This window comes from Manduca sexta, chromosome 16, assembly GCF_014839805.1.
Source record: "Manduca sexta isolate Smith_Timp_Sample1 chromosome 16, JHU_Msex_v1.0, whole genome shotgun sequence".
Taxonomy (NCBI): domain Eukaryota; kingdom Metazoa; phylum Arthropoda; class Insecta; order Lepidoptera; family Sphingidae; genus Manduca; species Manduca sexta.
This window is the reverse complement of record NC_051130.1, coordinates 6,480,558-6,499,791: the sequence shown is the minus strand read 5'-3', so window position 1 is coordinate 6,499,791 and position 19,234 is coordinate 6,480,558. Positions and strand designations below refer to the sequence as shown.

The 19,234-nt window shown below is 34.1% G+C and overlaps 1 protein-coding gene across 1 annotated transcript in view; it reads left to right on the top strand.

The window, feature by feature from the left end:
* Positions 1-19,234, top strand: part of LOC115444755 (ADAMTS-like protein 4) — a 136,120-nt gene that overhangs the window by 57,280 nt on the left and 59,606 nt on the right. The window contains exons 3-4 of the mRNA XM_037439102.1: positions 1,837-1,906; positions 6,843-6,985. Coding sequence (XP_037294999.1) covers positions 1,837-1,906; positions 6,843-6,985 — 213 coding nt within the window. The remainder of the gene's footprint in view (positions 1-1,836; positions 1,907-6,842; positions 6,986-19,234) is intronic.

Genomic DNA, 19,234 nt, shown 5'->3' with positions numbered 1-19,234 from the left:
ATAAGTATTTGTCTTAAAGTCTTTGAAACGAGTCTGAAGATCAAAGTGCTTATATCAATACGTTTTGCACGAATTATCGTAAAAAATCAAAATGAGTAATTCTGATAGTCAATCTGGAATGATGACATCCTTCTTTCGACCTAAATCCGATTAAGTATAACATAGAAAATATATAAGCTTCAATGCCTTATGATATAAGTCATTCTACTGAAGAACACATAAACTCAAACCGTATTATGTTTACGAGAATACGTGGGTTACTAATGGCATAACAAAGATTACTAAAAACAATTTAAAACTAAATCCTTTAGTTATATTCAGCTATATTGCCATAATATAATAACACTTAAATTAGATGTAATTTATGCGTGCGGTTTAGAGTATAAGCCATAAAATGAATGACAAGCTTCTTGTGTTATACTATCATCTAAAACATTATGTTCTGTATTTATCCGATCTTCACTATAATCGGATTAATATTTCAGATACAATTATGAGTTAACATCTTCACTTGATAGCACAATAACATAAATATTGGGTTGATTCTTAATCTCCTCTCATTATCAATAAAAATGACATGTTTATTAAAAATATAAAAGATGTGGTTCGGATTTGGTTCAAATATTTTGTTGACATTAATGTTTTACTAGAGAAACTTATTGTTAGTTAAATTGTTGATGATTTGAGATGTGTATAATAAAATATGAATTATGAATAAGAAAAGTATGAAACGTAAGAGGTCAGATGGGTACCAAGGTTTAAATTACAATTAAAACTTTACTACTCGTCATCTAATACCTATAGCAAAAGATGATACCGATTCTAGACATATAATTAAGAGTTCAAAAGAAGAAAAATATTTTAACAATGCTTTCGACTGAGACATTTATTGAAACTTCAAAATTCTTCGCATACCATATGAAGGCAACGCTTTGTTCACAAACAAAGCCAAAGCGAAATATTTTTGGAAACAATTGATTTCGTCATATACGAATACTTTACCAGATAAACATAAATTATTCCAGCCATACGCCCTAATAACTGGTATTAAGAGAAGGGACCGACTGATTCTCTGAATGTACACCTCATATAGGCCGTGGAATTTAGGGCACGATATCCCATATAGGTGAATGGCGAGTTTTGAGAGCATTCTCAAATCGTATTTTTATGTAGAACATTGTTTCATATAGAAATAGATTATGCACAAGAATTGTGTTGTTAATATTCCATGATTTCTTTGTCTTTTAAAATAATGAATAATGATGGTGCGTTTTATTTCATATCTCTACCGTTTTAGCAAATTTATTATCTTGATACCTACCACCGTACACAAGATATTAAAATCGGCCACACTGATCAACGTAAGTGTGTCGCGTTCCGAGGCAAGTTTGTGTATATACGGTTCCAACAGGCCGGCATAATCGTCTCTCGTCAGTTGACATTCTATTGGACCCCATTCCACTTACCATCAGGGGCCTTATTCTCTATCCCGCACGTTATTTTGACAGTGCGTAACAAGCACGTAACACAACGCGTCATGTTTAGGACTATAGTAATTTGTCTTACAGAATACCATTCCACGCACATTTCTCGGAGATAACTTGACACGGCCGCGTTACGCGTTTACACTATCGTACAGAATAAGGGCCCAGGTGCAGTCGGGTCACTTTACCGCACAAATATAAAAAAACACATCTAAAATTGTATATCTCATAAACCTTTTTAACCACAAGTAGGTTATTTATTATTTGGAAAAACTATAATGCTAATGAATGATTATTGTAATATTTGCGTGGTTTTTATAGCAATGTTAATATAAAAATCTTATTGTTCCAGAATATTAACAGCATGTTCAAAACACTCACATATACATGCACAATCAACAACCACAGAAGTTGGATTACCGGTGAGTAACAAAAAAACATTTTTTTTTATCCTCTATAATCGCCATTTTCGATAAACGATCCCCATCGTTTTTTCAATCTATCTCAAAAGGACCAATTAGAACAAAGTTTTTTTGACATGTGTTACAAATGAGCTATTTTGATTGGTAATTCTGAAACGATTTGAAGATTGAGATTGGGATCGTTTATAAGTTACACATTTCGATGTGAATGTTAAATTTGAAATTGGAACAATCTGTTTAAAAACTTCTTCCTGCTGCTATATTCACATCATTATTTACTGACGGGCTGGATGTGAAAAACTTGAGTGAAAAATACACGTTGCGGCCCCGCTCGTCGACAAGGGGCGGATGACTGATGTAAATGACTATCATTGTATGTGTTTTTATGTCGGTATTTAGTATTAAACTAACTACGTAACGTAACTTAAACTAAGTTGTAAATATTTTTCAACGTTTCAATACACTAAAATTTATGAACACAATCCTTTTAAGAGTTCACAACAATGGTATAACTAAATGGCAGAAAAATAACGAACATAAAATATTCATATAGATATTTTGTATACTTTTTATTTATGTTTCTTCTAACGGCGGTGTATTTAAAGTCACAAACACGTACCTTCCCAACCGTAATACATAATATTTTCCTTATAATTGTTATTTAATCCCAACAACGAAGGTTAGCACGTACTCTGAAACCAATACGAGGAAACTTCCGAAATAGTAAACCCACGGCAGTATCTATTCAGTTGCCTTGATCTATGTATTCAAAATAATGTGAGAATATCAATTAACCGCCTTCTCAGTACAATTGTGACATACATGGTTAATGGTTATATATGTATACATCCTACTAATATTATCTATAAATGCGAAAGTTTGTGAGGATGGATGGATATATGGATGTATATACTATGTTTGTTCCTCTTTCACTAAAAAACTACAAACATAAACTCATAAAGTTTATTGTTTTATAATATTACTTACAATTATGAGACTTAATGTCTTTCATTGGAATTATCTTTTGTAACCACTTTATTTGAGTCTGGTAGTTTGAGACGAGCGGATTATTTAAAAAAGCTCCTGTCGAAGTCTATTTTTCAGATATGATTAACGAGATTAAAATTCTTTAAGTCGTTTACGTCAGACAAGCGCCCTTATAAATAGCTACTGCTCGAATACTTTTGCTACTTACAAGTATATTGGCAGAAAATTTTTTATTGGCCTGTTACATTTTAGATGATTTAAACAGCGCCATCTTTTGGAGGTTGCTGTAGCTGAAGGAATATGACTATTAAATAAGTAACTAATCAAAAATCCTAAAAGATATTCAGGTACCAGTCGCGAAGGGTAAAATTTTACAAAAGAGAACCCGACACATCGTATAAGTACTAATAATATGCATAAATGCGGTATGCATGTCCTTGTAATAATAATTAGATATTACATAAATTAAGAAAGGAAAGTCGGCAGGAATCGGATAATATGGACCATTAGCTGATGTCGGGAATGATCAAAACTATAGAACATCGAACTCCACACAATATCAAAACATATATCAATTTGTTTAGTTCAAGCTTTTCATTATCCAATAAAACATTATCTAAGGGACAAAATTAAGGGCTCTCAGATTCAACTCGACAACAAATCACAACCTTATATGTAGGTCGATGGACATCTGTGAAATTGAACATGTGGGGCAATGTCAACGAGCAATTCGGAGCGGTGTTTAAACATGCTCAATAAACTACCAATAATCAATCGGGCTGGCTAATGGCTACTAATTTGGGTAGACAATGGGTACTATGAACGTTTTCGGGGGCCCAGGAAGGGAGATTTAAGATATTTGTTCTTCGGTATCCGTTCAAAGTTATTTATTTATGGACAGCCAGTAGATACAAAATATATACTACACTATTAGATATACCAATATTTAGTAGTGTAGTGTATATTTTGTGCGTAATAACGAGTTATTAAAAGTTATTGTTAAACGTTTATTCGTGACATTTAATTGATGTGACGTGGCTTCATGATTACCTTGTAAGCCGTAATAATAGTATGTAGTTATATTTTATGAACTGTTTTTTTTTAATTACTTAGAGCAATCGTTCTAAGATACTTGTATCTAAAACTAGCGAGGCGATGTCCTGTTTTAGTTATAAATATTGAATTCGAACGGCGGGTTTGTGTTTAGTTTGAAATCTAAACCATTTTGGGAACTAAAGTGATATTTTAAAATCCAAATTCATCAAAGGACCGACTGTCAAATGCGCGTAATAAAATAATCGTTAAGTTTTCTGAAATGTTCCAGCTTTTAAGCTTTTTTTTTTAATTTTTATTCCTGTAAAAATCTTTTACAAAATATGCGCGAACTTAAAAACAAATATGAATGAAATCGATTAACCGCCATTTTCAATAAATATTCCCAATCTCAATCTATGATCCGTGCACGATAATGAACCAATCAAAACAAGTAATTTGTGAAAATGTAAAAAATCTTCTGGTTCTTCTGGTTGGTTCATTTCCGCGACAGATCGAAATCTAATAGAGATTCTAATCTATTAGAGTAGTTTATTGAAAATGGCGGATTAACTTTTATACATTTTTATAGATTATCACAGTATGCAAGCCATCATCACACAATTACCTATTGCAGCATAATTTGTAAATACCTGATAGCACACGTAATACGTATATATATTCATGGGATCATTCGCGTTTCGGTCATGCTTTGTAATTTGCCATGAAAAGTAGATAAAACAGATAAATATTTTATTTTCAAATATTCAAACATATTTAAATAGAAAGTGAATGGGCATATAGTTTTGTTAAGAGCACCAAGAGCACCCAAAATAAGCTGCGCTTGTATCTTGGACTGTCGAAATATAAGTGATGAGCCGCGAGCAGGAAACAATGCAAATAATAGTATTCGATTGAGCTATGAGCTATAATTTATAAATATAAGAAATTAAAAGAACAAACAAATTAATTAAAAAATATAATGGAACGAGTTTAATAATAACATGATCAGTAGTAAATTTTTGTGACAAAACATAGTGTGAAGAAGCTACTTGTTTGGTAACGTGCTTTTTATTAGTATTATTTACAGTACAAATAGGAATGCTAAAATGGCCAGACAGTTGGGTAGTATCATAAATTAAATTCCCAATATTACAACTTCACTTAAAACAATAATCAAGCGATAAATCATTCGATACAAATCAATAGCATCGTGACTACATCAAATCAAATACAAAGAATTACAGAAATTCTAATATACATACATTAACATATTACGAACAAAAACGTATGTAAGAGAACCAGAATGCTGTTGGAATATTAATATTATGAGTTTTATTCGTGAATCAGGAGAGTTAATGGTTTTTAAATCGTAACAACAAAACTTTTAGGAAAAGTGCCTCTACATTATCCAATTTATTCATATCTGCTCTAGACTTCAAGTGAATGGTATTTGAAACATACATAGTATCACGCATCTATCCCATAGAGGTAGGCAGAGACTAAGGATTGCCACTTTGCACCATACTGGCATACTCCTCGCGCTTCCTCCACCTTCATTAATCTTTTCATGCATTCCCGCCGATTCCGGGTACTTTTGACCTGGCCTATACTGAGAATATCAGATATCTGACATTCGAAGGTTCGGTGCGCTCGACCCCATGAAGCTTAAGGTATTTGAAACACTAAACATGATGTTTAAGTCCTTTAAAGTTGTTAGAGAGTCAAACCTAGATTGGCCAAATTGTGCACAAATGACCAGGTCACGCCCAAGTCTTAGAACATGGATACTTGATAGTTAGTAGTATATGTATATATATTTTTTTATTTATGGCATACATTGTTTAGGGATTAAGGATTAAAACGGCTTGCATCTAGGGTAGGTATTTAATAGTTCCATCACCGCACTACCGTCATATTCTTAGAAAAAACAGCCTAAATAGACTGTCTAGGTTCCTACCCACAGCCTATTGAAGCCATACATACCGACGCTAGAAATTCATCTGGCATCGTGGGTGGTACAGAGTGAGACAATACTCACAATGACCATTCAAAGCAAACAACTTTCTTGTACACTAATGTTTACTCTCACCTTGGAAATGGGTTCGTACATTTGATCTGCCAGGTCTGAACTCATTGAATGCCATTGATTAAATTACTAGCTTGCCTAGCTTGCTTACGTGAAAATATTTATCCAAGATACAAATTAGTCTATGTTCTTCCCAGGTTCTTCATCTCTCTCTATATCAAATCTGTTTAGTTCAACTATGAAAGCATCATACACAGACAGACTTACTTTTGAATTTATAATGATTTCTTATGTTTACGCGCATGTTAGATATTGAAATAAAACTATTTTACGGCTTTTATTGCGGTTTTTATATTATCATTTTCCCCCGGCGTTACGAAGACTTTGCAGCCTTCGTGGGGAGCATTAAGGCGTTGGTCATCCGAAAAGTCAAAATTACAAGATCTACCTACATTTTACAATTATACAAAATTGAATGAATGAATTAATTCTAAAACACATTCAGTCCTAGTTTTTTCACGATATGCTCCAAATAATATCTTCATAGCGAAAATATAAAGCAGTTAATGGACTAATATGGGAAACAAAGGCTAGACCTTGCCATTCATTGCTCATATACGCTTTAATTAGATCAATGAAACTCTTCAATGCTTGCAAAAAAGTCTAAATAGTTATATAGCCAAAATATAAATAGGTGTCAGCAACGTGCTGAGTAAACAACTGAATTCTCTTTTATCACCGCACTACAATCATATCAACGAGAGACTTGCGTTATAGAACCGTGGTATATAATTGGACAAAAAATATTTGGTGACGGATATCCTACCAAGAAAATTAATCATCCTTGTGCTGATATAAAATATGATTTACATGATGTGTTTGTTTCAGGTGGCTAGAACGACACAAGGAATACGAACGAACGCTTCGATATACGCGTGGAGCGCATGGGGCAAGTGGAGTCCGTGCTCGAGGACCTGCGGCGGAGGAGTGGCGGTGCAGGAGCGGCAGTGTCTACCCAGAGACCCTGCGAGGTACGGTAATCAATACACTAAGCAATGTGTAGAATGATGAGGAATACATTTTTGATATCTTACTAGAGATTACCAAGAATCTAAGAGAAAGGCATTAAGAGTCGGCAAAATTAAACAAGAACTATTTTACGTTTTTTGATAACTGCAGCTACGGTCTACTTCGAACGAAATGGTTTATAAACAACCTTAATTTTTAGTTAATAAAATAGAAATGGCCCAATGGGGTAGGTAGAAGAGGTAACAAGTGAGAAATTTTCATACAGAATTTTTGTTAATATGTAAATGACTAGTTAAATTTTTCACAAATCCTTAATTATGTACATAACACGTAGTAAATAACAAATACTATGTAGATCACAATTAATGTAACTTTGGACCAAAAATTACATTTTAGTTTTATATCGTATTTTAATGGTAGGTAATGGCAGCAGAGAACGTCATTTTTTTATTTTTGGTAATCAAAAACAAGTGGTGTATCATGCAAAATGAAAAATGGAAATAATTTGAATTTCCAAACAGAAGAACGCCAAATTTCAACGCTCAGAGCAAAATATTTTTTGCATTACATTTATACGTATTAAATTGAACTGAATTTTAACTTATCTCAATTATACTCTGCTCGCTGCATCACGAAATTAAGTACACAATTAATATTAAGTACCCACTTACTATTAAAAAGTTTACTAAAAAATAAACTCATAAATGAACGTCAGTCTATAAACATAGCAATATCAAACGCCCTGTACTTAAATTATTACCGATACCAATATATTTTTAATCTTATAGATAGAACGCCACCCTTCTATAAAGTTTCGGTAGTTCTTCAACTTGGTTATTTCTAAACCCTAACGCAACCTTACACAGTTCGTCCTCAACTCAAGGCGATTACCAAGCGTACTCACTCGTAAACGTACGAAATCCAACTTGGATATTAATTTACGACAATATTGAAAGTGGGACGAGCTATTTAACTCAATAGAAACGGGACATATCTGTATGGCGCCAGACAGTTTTCACTGGAAAACGTTTTATAGTTAATCCACGTTGCTTTCGTCACTGCTTCGTTTAGTATGTCTATTCACGACTTTGACTCTATCAATCGGATTCCTTTGCAGACATCTCAATTGTGTTACGTCAATTGGCTCACGGATTAATAATGATCAGGTTCCTTTTCGTAGCATAGAATTTGGACTATGTATTTCTTTGGTACCCACTTTCATATTAACTAGATTTTGCTCACAGCTCCTCGCACCTTGAAGTCTGTGGTCGCGGTAATCTTAAATAACCATTAATTACATATTGGAACTTATTATGAGTAAATGAATTTTCAGAATTGAAGCAAAAGTTGGTATTTACAAATATAAAAAAGTCCTTTTTCAAACTAAATATATTAGTGTAATCTTTCTTTCCTACAAAGAAAACACCTGGAAGGACAAAACCTCATTAATTACTCCACACTTATCAGCAAACATCTCATTAAAACTTTCCCCAAAGGATAACTAAGATAAAATTTAAACATATCGCTTTTCTATTCTAATTTGTGTATACTAAAAACGAAATTCGTGTTTGACACAAGAAAACAAACAACCGGACATGTGAATAAGATTAATGTTGTACTATCTTTTATTTTGTCCATTGTCCGTGTGGTTTTGCCTTAATTGTTTCATTATGAGGGTCTATACTAGCTATTAAGATAAGAACTCTTGTCGTATGTCGATTCTTTGACTTTTTTGGATTAGCCGGTCAGGGTTCAATTTTGACCTTTATAATAATGGGATTTGTTGACGATGAAAGTGTAGGAATATTTTTAAGGTTTTTCATCAACATTCAACGTCAAATAAGGTCCTTTTTGCTGGCAATGTGACATTTGTTGTTTATTTGATTTCTGACCCTGAAAAAATTAGAATTAGTTTCAAAACTTAGTTTCTTACTTTTAAATATATCCATTAAGATTAAAGGATAAATTATGTATATATTATCCGTCTATCTGTCGTTTGTCTAGGTTATTGCTTAGAATGGACTTGTGGTATCTAGGTGAAATTAATATGGAATAGATTACGTAGTACTACCTATTATTATATAGCGTAGTAATCAATGATCTCATACAGCTGTACAAAATACAAATACTTAGTGCAAGGATTTAAAATGTATGGGTTAACAAAGCGCCATTTAAAGTGTATGACATCATTAAAATCTGTATGAGTTTCTTGGCGTTTTACAATTTAAAAATTCTATCACTTATTTTTAGTCAAACATATATGAAGATTTCCAGTATTTAAAAATTACAAAACATTATTATAATTATGAAAATTCCAAGATAATAAAACAAAAAAAATCCAGGGCTGTCTCAAATATTAAAATGACGAGAACGCGCAAGGGCAGCCCTAGTCGCGGCCCACCATTGATCATAGATCACAATGATATCTAATGATACGGCTGTGATCGATAAAGGATCGAGGGCTGCCCACCGCGAGAGACGTCCGCGCCGCTCCTCTCCGCAACGCCCCGCACCGCCGATTTAAAGCCTTGACTCAACGCGTTTCGGCATTACCATTGTTTATTCTTTATTATGGACATAGCTTGACTCATATGTCGTTGAATGTTTGGAGTTTTTCAAATAGTAGATATGATGTCAAAAATGACAACATGTATACCTAATCGTTAAAAAACTTTTCTAATAAATAAATACCCTATTATCTCTTATTTTTTAAGTCTATGAAAAAACCTACTCCATGTTCAGGTTGAGGATATAAATGACTAAAACCTTTATGAAGAATATTGTGCACATTACAATTCAATAATCTGTAAAATAAATGGCATAACATAACGGGTAAAAAGCTTTACTTCAAAATTGTGGAAAAGGACTTGTAAAAATCATAATCTAAACACAATATTAATAATTATGAGTCACTCGAGTTCCCACTCTAGGCCATAATGTCAGTACAACATACACATGAAGCTAGGAACCGCTTCTCACCCGCTGCGGTCATCAAAAACGATTCTATAAATCTCGTAGTAGGGGCGTTGAAACGGTATTACACGGCTCGACCGGCATCCACTTTATACGGATATCATAATTTACTTATCCTTTATTATTTTATTAGCATAACGGTACGTTAGTCCGATTATAATTTAATTTTGTTGAATTATGATTGTTGAAAAACTCGCGTGCGGTAAATCTGTTTTTGAATAATTAAAATCGTGTTATGGGATTTATGGGGGGGATTTTCTGTGTTCCTTGGTCAATATTTTATATAAAAAAACCGTTACTACTCAGGTTAATATTCTTAGGTAATTTTCTGCCTTATTTGGTCACTTATATAATTTACATAAAGGAATAAAAATAATTTTGTTAGTTTATTATGTGTACGAAGAGATTTTTTTGGTACTCAACAACTCATCTACTCAAACATTTCCCCTCACATGTTATTTGCTAATAGTTAAGAACTAAAATCTTAAATCACGCAGGCATCTACTATTATTATTATTAATTTCATTAGACCGTAAATAATAATAATGTTTATTTATTGAAATACTCAGTAGCCATAACCTAGTTGGGTGTATAACTGGCTGCCGACATGAATGTCCGCAGGTTCAAATCCCAAGGGCACACACCTCTGACTTTTCTAAACAATTATGTGTGTATTCTTTGTGAATTATCGTTTGCTTTAACGGTAAAGGAAAACATCGTGAGGAAACCTGCATATGAGAGAGAAGAGAGAAGAAGAGAAGTTCTCTATAGGAATTTCGTGGATGTGTGAAATCTATCAATCCGCACTAGGCCAGCGTAGTGGACTAAGGCTGAATCACTCTTAGTAGTAGAGGATGCCCGTGCCCAGCAATAGGACAATATAATACAGGGCTCATTTATATATTTATCCAAATTATAGGTACATAATTATCTTTAACGGTGATGACCACGCTAGGCTGGTATCTTAGTCATTGGTTTTAATTTCAATACTAACATAATCTGCTCTCCTTTCAAAAATGTTCAACCCTTGATCTAAGAATACTTTCTATTTACACCTATCGTCAACTTCGTTAAAACATACATCAATAACATCAACTTTCCCACACCAACGGGATTTTAATTTCCTTACTATTCTTACTTTCTGTCATCTCATTTAAAATTGATAACCTGACTATGAATTCCTTCATACATCATCTACGATGCACCATCGATCCTTTCTCTATTATCTTGGAATAAGCGTTGCAAGACGGATGATCACAATGACTAATGGTATGTCGCGATTATTCCCATTGGAATCTATAAGCTTATAGTTCGCGAATATGCCTTTCTACTTAATTAAATTTAAGGTTGGCTGAGAATTGTATAGCATTAAGTCCGTCCGTATATTAAAACAGTTGACTGACAGGGGTTCCAAAGTATGTTTAACAGGCCCCTTGTCTTCAATGCAAGTGAAAGAAAGCCAGGCGTTCGCCAACTATTCTAATTCCTGACTAATATTACGGAAATGCGTTTGTTTATTTGTTACACCTTTAATTTTTTACTACTCTAACCGGTAATCATGAGGTTTTGGATATATGTTGTCAGAAGAATATAATCTTTTATCCAAAGAAAGTACTGTTCCCGATTCCCGAGAGCAGGAATTAATTTCCTAAATCAGCATTAACACCCCTGTTTACATGGTGTCACGCCTCTGTAGGGGGGGGGGGGGCATTTTGAAAAGTCTAAACAATGATTCATTCACTGTTGCAATTAAATATATATTTCACGAATTCTAGCTGGCAGCCTTACCGGCATCAGTACTATATTTCGGAATAAATACCACGTTATGTATACATTTTATTTATATTAATCTAGGAGATGGCCTGTGTGCTAAATTTCATACAAATTTGTAGAATGGTTTGTGCGTACGCTCACTAACTTCTATATTTAAAATTCGGATATATTAAAGCAAATATTTACTAACAGTACATTTTGTTTAAATCTCTTAAACATATCTCAAATATTTGAAAACAAGCAGACGCTAATTTATGTTTATGCAAATATGGAACCTAATTTGGGAGTCATAAGGAGCTATAAATACAATCATACAGCTGAAGGTTACGGCCGATCAAAATACAAATGTTAATGAATCAGATCGTTCTGAATCATTCATATAAATATATGCTTTTACTGATTTGGAGTACACCTTGATATTCGATTAGTAAAACAAACAATAATATAAACCGCCTTCCAACTAATAACATGAAACGTTTGTGTTATTTATGATTGATAATTTTAGCACCAAGAGTGTTTTGAAAATAAAAACTTTTTAACAAAAATTGCACCACCTTAAAAAAACACTTAAAACTAAAAAAAAATACATAACAGGTATAATACTGGTTACTAATTTTGGAGTCAGTGACTAATTTAAATTGAACTTTGTATGCTGTTTCCGTATTTATGAATTTATCCAGCTTAGCTAACAATTTAATATTAGCGACATCAAAATTGGTAACCAAAAAAAAATACACGACAAATTAAGAACTTCCTCCTATTTTTGAAGTCGATTAATAGAAATATTCGTATTTCATTACTAGTCCTGAGGTGCCCGGTTCGTTCTCTAGGTCAGGTAAAGTGATATGGAGCTTTTCTGTCCACTACCTGTCTCGAGGTTGGAATCTATGCTCGATATAGCGATAGACTCGAAGTCTATCACACTATAGGAACTTTGTCGAAAAGTCGGTGTACTAGTTGTACTTCGGCCTGTCCCTAACATGAGTGTATATTATGTATGGTGTAAATTAAACACATACCAATGAGGGCAAATAATTTCAAGTTGACCAGATGTCGCACGGAGTGGAGTGGGTGGAGCATAGACTGATGTTATCTGTGATTTCATTCGTGTCATTCACCATTATTCTAAATAAAGGCTGCTACAGACTTAAACAGCGTGGGAAGTGTCAATTCCCCCAATATTGTTATGCCGCCCTGGTGGCCAAAAAGATGGTCTTTGTTTCCACCGTATGGTTATCATTTATAAATAGAGGAATACCTGTCCAGGATTCCAAAAGTGGCTGATTTTCCAGAAATGCCTGTCTACAGTAAAAAGCTGAACATAATCAGTAAAATACATATTACAGCTAAAATCTGTTGGAGTTTACTTCCATCGTCAATATGGTTACCATTTGTAAATGGAGGAATGCCTGTCCAGGGTTCCAAAAATGGCTGATTTCCCAGAAATGCCTGACTAAAATAGTGGGTAATATGTAAAATATAATAGATGATAATGATGACAAGATTTTACTAAAAAAATTAGCCACGATAAAAAATACGGATATTTTTCAATAGACATATTTTTCAAAGCCGGACACAGGTCTAGCTAACCATAAAACGCATGCCATTTGCAGCAAACTCCTTTCGAATAGTAACACAAACCGCTAATGAAATAATATATTATGGATATACTTGATAAGTAAGCGATTCGATAATTTCGTAGTCTCCTCGTCTTAAGCTGATCTTTCTTGAATTGATATTCTTACAATACATCATGACGCAGTCAAGCAAGTCTTGATATAGAACACAACATAAATGACCAACGTTGAGATATTGCTATTTACGTATTTTCATTTTATGACCACTTTATTATCTCTTATTGTCATGTCGTATTCTATTAAATATCGAAGAAATATTGTACTTGAGGTCCTCTGCCATGGCAATGTATAAAATATTATAAAGGTTTATGTACACTATCAATTATGTAACCCACAAAAGTCGATCATCTGCAATAGGCCCTTATTTTCCGATACCGTCTCAATCGATCGATTGTTATAAATCAATCTTCTTGAAGCTTGATAAAATATAGTTGCTACTTTTATTATACCACTTGATGGATGAGAGAAGAGGAGAAAAATGAACGTGGAATAAACACACGCCATTATAATATGCACGCTTCTATAAAGTAATATAGCATATATCTGTACATTATTGCGTCATATACAATTAAACTTACACAAATAATATTGTAAAAATAAATTTCACAAAATTGTCTTGTTTTTCATCAGATAAAAGTTATCTGTCAAATAAATCATAACCTGACTTAAGGAAAGTGAACAATTGAAGTTATTTACTACTTCCTCGTTCTTTTGTTTATATCGTAGTTTTTCGTATGAATTACTGCCAATTGCAAAATAAAATAGGCCCTGTATTATATACTGCCCCACTGTTGGGCACGGGCCTCCTCTACTAGTGAGAGGGAATAGGCCTTAGTCCACCACGCTGACCTAGTACGGATTGGTAGACTTCACACACCCTCGAAAATACCTAATAGATAATTTCTCAGGTATGCAGGTTTCCTCACGATGTTTCCCTTCACCGTTAAAGCAAGCGATAATTCATAAAGAATACACACATAATTTTTTAGCAATGTCAGAGGTGTGTGCCCTTGGGATTTGAACCTGCGGACATACATCTCGGCAGTGCGTTCCACAACCAACTAGGCTATCGCCGCTTCTTGAACAAATAAATTAATTGGAATTACCAGTCGGATTATCACGCGGCTATAGTTAAAGGTTTAATTCCTTACATTAACAGTAGTTGGATTGTGGCCAACCTGCATCTCGTCTTTAGCTAGCTTACTTGTTTCTATGTCACGTTTTATTGATCGTCAGTGTCCAGAAACCTGAATATTTTCCTAAACACCTGCTCAGTCTACTAAATAGGTGTGGCTATAAATGTTCTGAGTGAGTTTTCTGTACATCTGTCGGGTAATTTGATTAAATATTAGAAATGGTTTGTAGAAATTTTGGCCAAAATATACGAGAAAAAATATGTCACAGCTGCATCCAAAAATATTGTTGAGTGTCATAATTATATAGAAATATACTTGTAACTAACTATAAAATATGCATCATAATTAATAAGATCATTACCATAATTTAAAATGTAGACTTTCCAAATGATCTAGAGCTATTGCTGAGTGTCATTATTATATAGAAATATACTGTTACTAACTATAAAATATGCTTCATAATAACTCAGATAATTACCATTATTGAAAATGTAGACTTTCCAGATGATCTAAAGCTATAAACAATAGAAAACGAAGACAATGTCCACGTCATTTGCAATTGAAATAAGTAACATTCCCGAACCTTTCTTTTAACGAATGACAAAATTTTGAAAGTGCATGTCGGACTGATTGGTTCCGATAATTTCATTCGCTCTTCAAAACCACAACGCCGTCAACGCGCAGATTACGTCAACTTTCACATATCAAACGGATATCCAGAACATCGACATTTTTAGATTCATATATTCTTTTTCCGATTCGACATAAATAGTTATAACTGTCATGTTTGGTACAGATAGGAAGATAATGTTTGAGATTATGGAATATCTACTGATAGATATAAAGTGAAAAGGACTTTAAACGATAATTGCCTTTGACTGTACGACTGAGAAGGAATAACGCCTCTTTAAAACAAATATCTGTGTAATACATAAAGTATGTAAATCTATAGTTGTCATTTTTACAAATGAACATAATATCATCATTTTTATAAATTTTATATTTCAAGATAGCTTTAAGTAGGTAAATAGGGATATAAAGTTTTGTTCGCAATGCACAGAATCTAAAATATTTAAATGAAGCAATCGTAAGCACAACACGTACAACTACTTAAGGAAATTAGAAGGATCACTATCAATATTAGAATTTGCCAACAAATTGAAACCGTTTATGGAAATTGATGCTAAATTAAGTAAATTACAACGCCATAATGCCATCCTTTATTTATTAAATTCTCAGTGTATCGCGTTCGAGATGAGCCTGTGTATATCGGGTTCCAACAGGCCGGCATAATTGTGTTGACTGTCGAGGGATAATCATCTCTCGTTAGTCAACATTCTATTGGACCCCGCTCCACTTACCATCACTTGTAGTGGGGTCACTTTGGCGTGCTTGTATAAAATATATTATATTTAATTTATGCCATCATATTTAAATTAGTAGTCACTTACAACAATTTAGCCATTTGCCAAAAGGTACACTACAAAAAAGCTCATCAGTTGGCTTACTTCTACAAGAAATGATAAACACTACGAACTTTTCTTCCGACCGTACCAACATTGATCGACTTACAAATAAACTGATAAAATCAACACGAGTTAAACATGGACAAAATCAATCAAAAGTGATCTGTAATGTTTGATTACGGAGCGATTTCGCCACAAGTCAGAGGCTAATGCCTCAGACTGACCCACACCGCGTGTCGAACACCAAATTAAGGCAATATTGATGCCTTAAGTTATGATGTAAGTATCTCGTTGAGGCAAATGAGGCATGTGAACTTGAACAATATTTAACAGATTGAATAATATGAAGTTTGTAAATGTATTCTTTGTGAATTTATCGTTCGCTTTAACGGTGAAGAAAAACATCGTGAGGAAACCTGCACATCTGAGAAGTTCTCTATAGGAATTTCGAAGGTGTGGGAAGTCTACCAATCCGCACTAGGCCAGCGTGGTGGACTAAGGCCTAATCCCTCTCAGTAGTAGAGGAGGCCCGTGCTCAGCAGTGGGCAAGTATATAATACAGAGCTGATATTATAAATGTATTCTAAAATCTGATTTAACCTCAAATAATACAAATGATTTAGAATCTTCCCTCACTGTAAAATAGGTTGTTTATTACTAACATCAAGAGATGAGATAATCCTCAATAACACCAAAGACCATTCATACCGAGAAAAATAGGTGACATCTGACACAAATGTATTCTTTGGGACTTAATGATTGTTTTATTCAATGGTTTCGTCTATTGACTCGGAATTAGTTTAAATGATATAAAATCACTGCTAAATGACCATCGCTTTGTGTAAGCTTATTAATTATTTGTGTAACAATTAAATTATGTTCCGTTTTGTTTTAACCTTTTACGACTTCGGCATTACCGATTTACGGTTTCTAAAACGGTGCATACGTCAATGCATTTAGTTCGTACAGTTCCTTTGAAAGTTCAGTCTTGTTAAACCGGAACGCCGTTCGGAAACATTAGTGCTCGTAATTCATGATTTAGTAAAACGATTTCTGAATAGTGCTTACCCTAATGTTTAGTTGTATGTTTCAAAAAAGTCTAGTTCCTTTTGGTCAAGAATTTTTTTGTTACATCAATCCAACTCCATTTAAAAAGGGGACTATTTAAATCTACCCATATATTAAAAACAATAAATTTAACAATTTCGAAATTCTAGCCACGGGCCGACGAGTTTACAACTCACATTGTTTCTCTATTGTGTAATCAGCATGTATTATTTCAGTTTTTACAGAATTGATATTGGGAGGTCCGATCCCACTCATATCCCAGTATCAATATCAAAACCAATTACATGTAGGCGTTTTATACGTGGTGATGAAAGTATCATTTTAATTACAAGACAAAAGTTGTGAACGGCGCCCCGCGGCGGTCTCATCTTCTAATGATGAGAAACAATGCATAATTATGCAATGTTTATTACGTGCCAATGATTTGAAACATATCTACTTGTTTGAGACTGTGTTTGGTTTTCTTTTGTCGGTGGAATGAAAGAAATTGATTATTATGGCGATTATGGAGTACGGCTGCATTTTTGGATGGGTATGATTTTTTATGCATATAAGTATGAGAAACAAAGCGTCGATAGCCTAGGGTGTGGAACGGATTGCCGAGACGAATGTCTGCAGATTCAAATCCTAACGGCATACATCTCTGACTTTTCTAAAACTATGTGTACCCAGAGTCCCTCGAGGTACGGTAATCAATACAATATGAAATGTGTAAAATGATGAGGAGTATATATTTTGATATCTTACTAGAGATTCAAGGGACGATAGCCTAGTCAATTGGAAAGGACTGCCGATAGGAATGTCAACAGGTTCAAATCCTAAGGGCATATACTTCTGACTTTTCTAAAATTATGTGTATAGTCTGTGAATTATCGCATACTTTAACGGTGAAGGAAAACATCGTGAGGAAACCTTCATACCTCGGAATTTCACTATAGGAATTTCGAAGGTGTGTGAAGTCTATCAATCCGCACTAGGCCAGCGTGGTGGCCAAGGCCTAATCCTTCTCAGCAGTAGAGGGGGCCCTTGATCAGCAGTGGGACAGTATACATATATGTAATACAGGAGTGATATTATCGGTTTCTAAAATGTTTAGTTTAGTTTTGTGTTACTTGCTGTTATCAATACAGAATAAATGAAATAAAATTTGTGCTTTTAATATTGATAACAATAAGTTATTGTTGGGTTTATTGCGAGAGAGCATTGACTCAAGAGTACCTTTGTTCATAATGATAGTTTTATAACTGGCAGTAACCAAAATATTTATTATGACCTTTATGTCTAATCTTAATAACTTGCCCTCTGAGATAAACGTTAATAATTAATAATTATTTATCTAATATCACTGTTTTGTCACTTTTTTTACTGCTTCAAATATTTTAGAAGTCAAATCGTGATTAAGTTATCTAATTCATTAATATGTTACTGGTTCGGCACTTGATAAATATGTCACAATAGTAATTGTCTCGCTGGGTGGCAAAGTGTATTGGGATAGGTACCAGGTACGACTGCGTGCTGGGGTCTCCGGTTCAATTCCCGGGTCGGGTAAAGCGGTATTGGGGTTTTCTTCTCAGTGCTAGCCTGGAGTCTGCAATTGTCTCTGGTAAACTGGTAATAACTTCGCCCTATTATATGAATCCTAATTGAGCAATCGAAACGTGGGTGTGATAACTCCTCTGCTTATACTTGGGAACGGAATTGCGTGATGATACGCATTCAATAACCATCACATGCAAACTCCCTTTTTATTAAGGGCCATACCATCTTTAACTCCCTATTACATGAATCCTAATCCAACAAGTGGGTGTGTAACTCCTCTGCCTATACCTGAAAAGGGAATTGCGTGATCATACGTATCCAATAACCGCGACATGTAAATTCGCTTAATCAGTACCAAACTGTAATCTTTAAACACTATATTCAGCTGTAACTTCTCACGCAATAAATTGAATACCCAATTTTAAAGCCGGTTTACATTACTAAGTAACTAGTAGCCCATTCACAATTAGGTCTTCTGACACGGCGATAATGCATTGAGACGTCTCAGACCGCAAGCACGTGTAAACTACCCACAAATGTTCGAGGTCGCGGGGCAGTGTTCCCGCGACCCGGAACAACAAGAGCCAATCAGTCCCGCCACTACTGTTTGCTAGGGGTGTCAGTTCCGGAAAAAATTTAGAGGATTGATCTTGTTACTA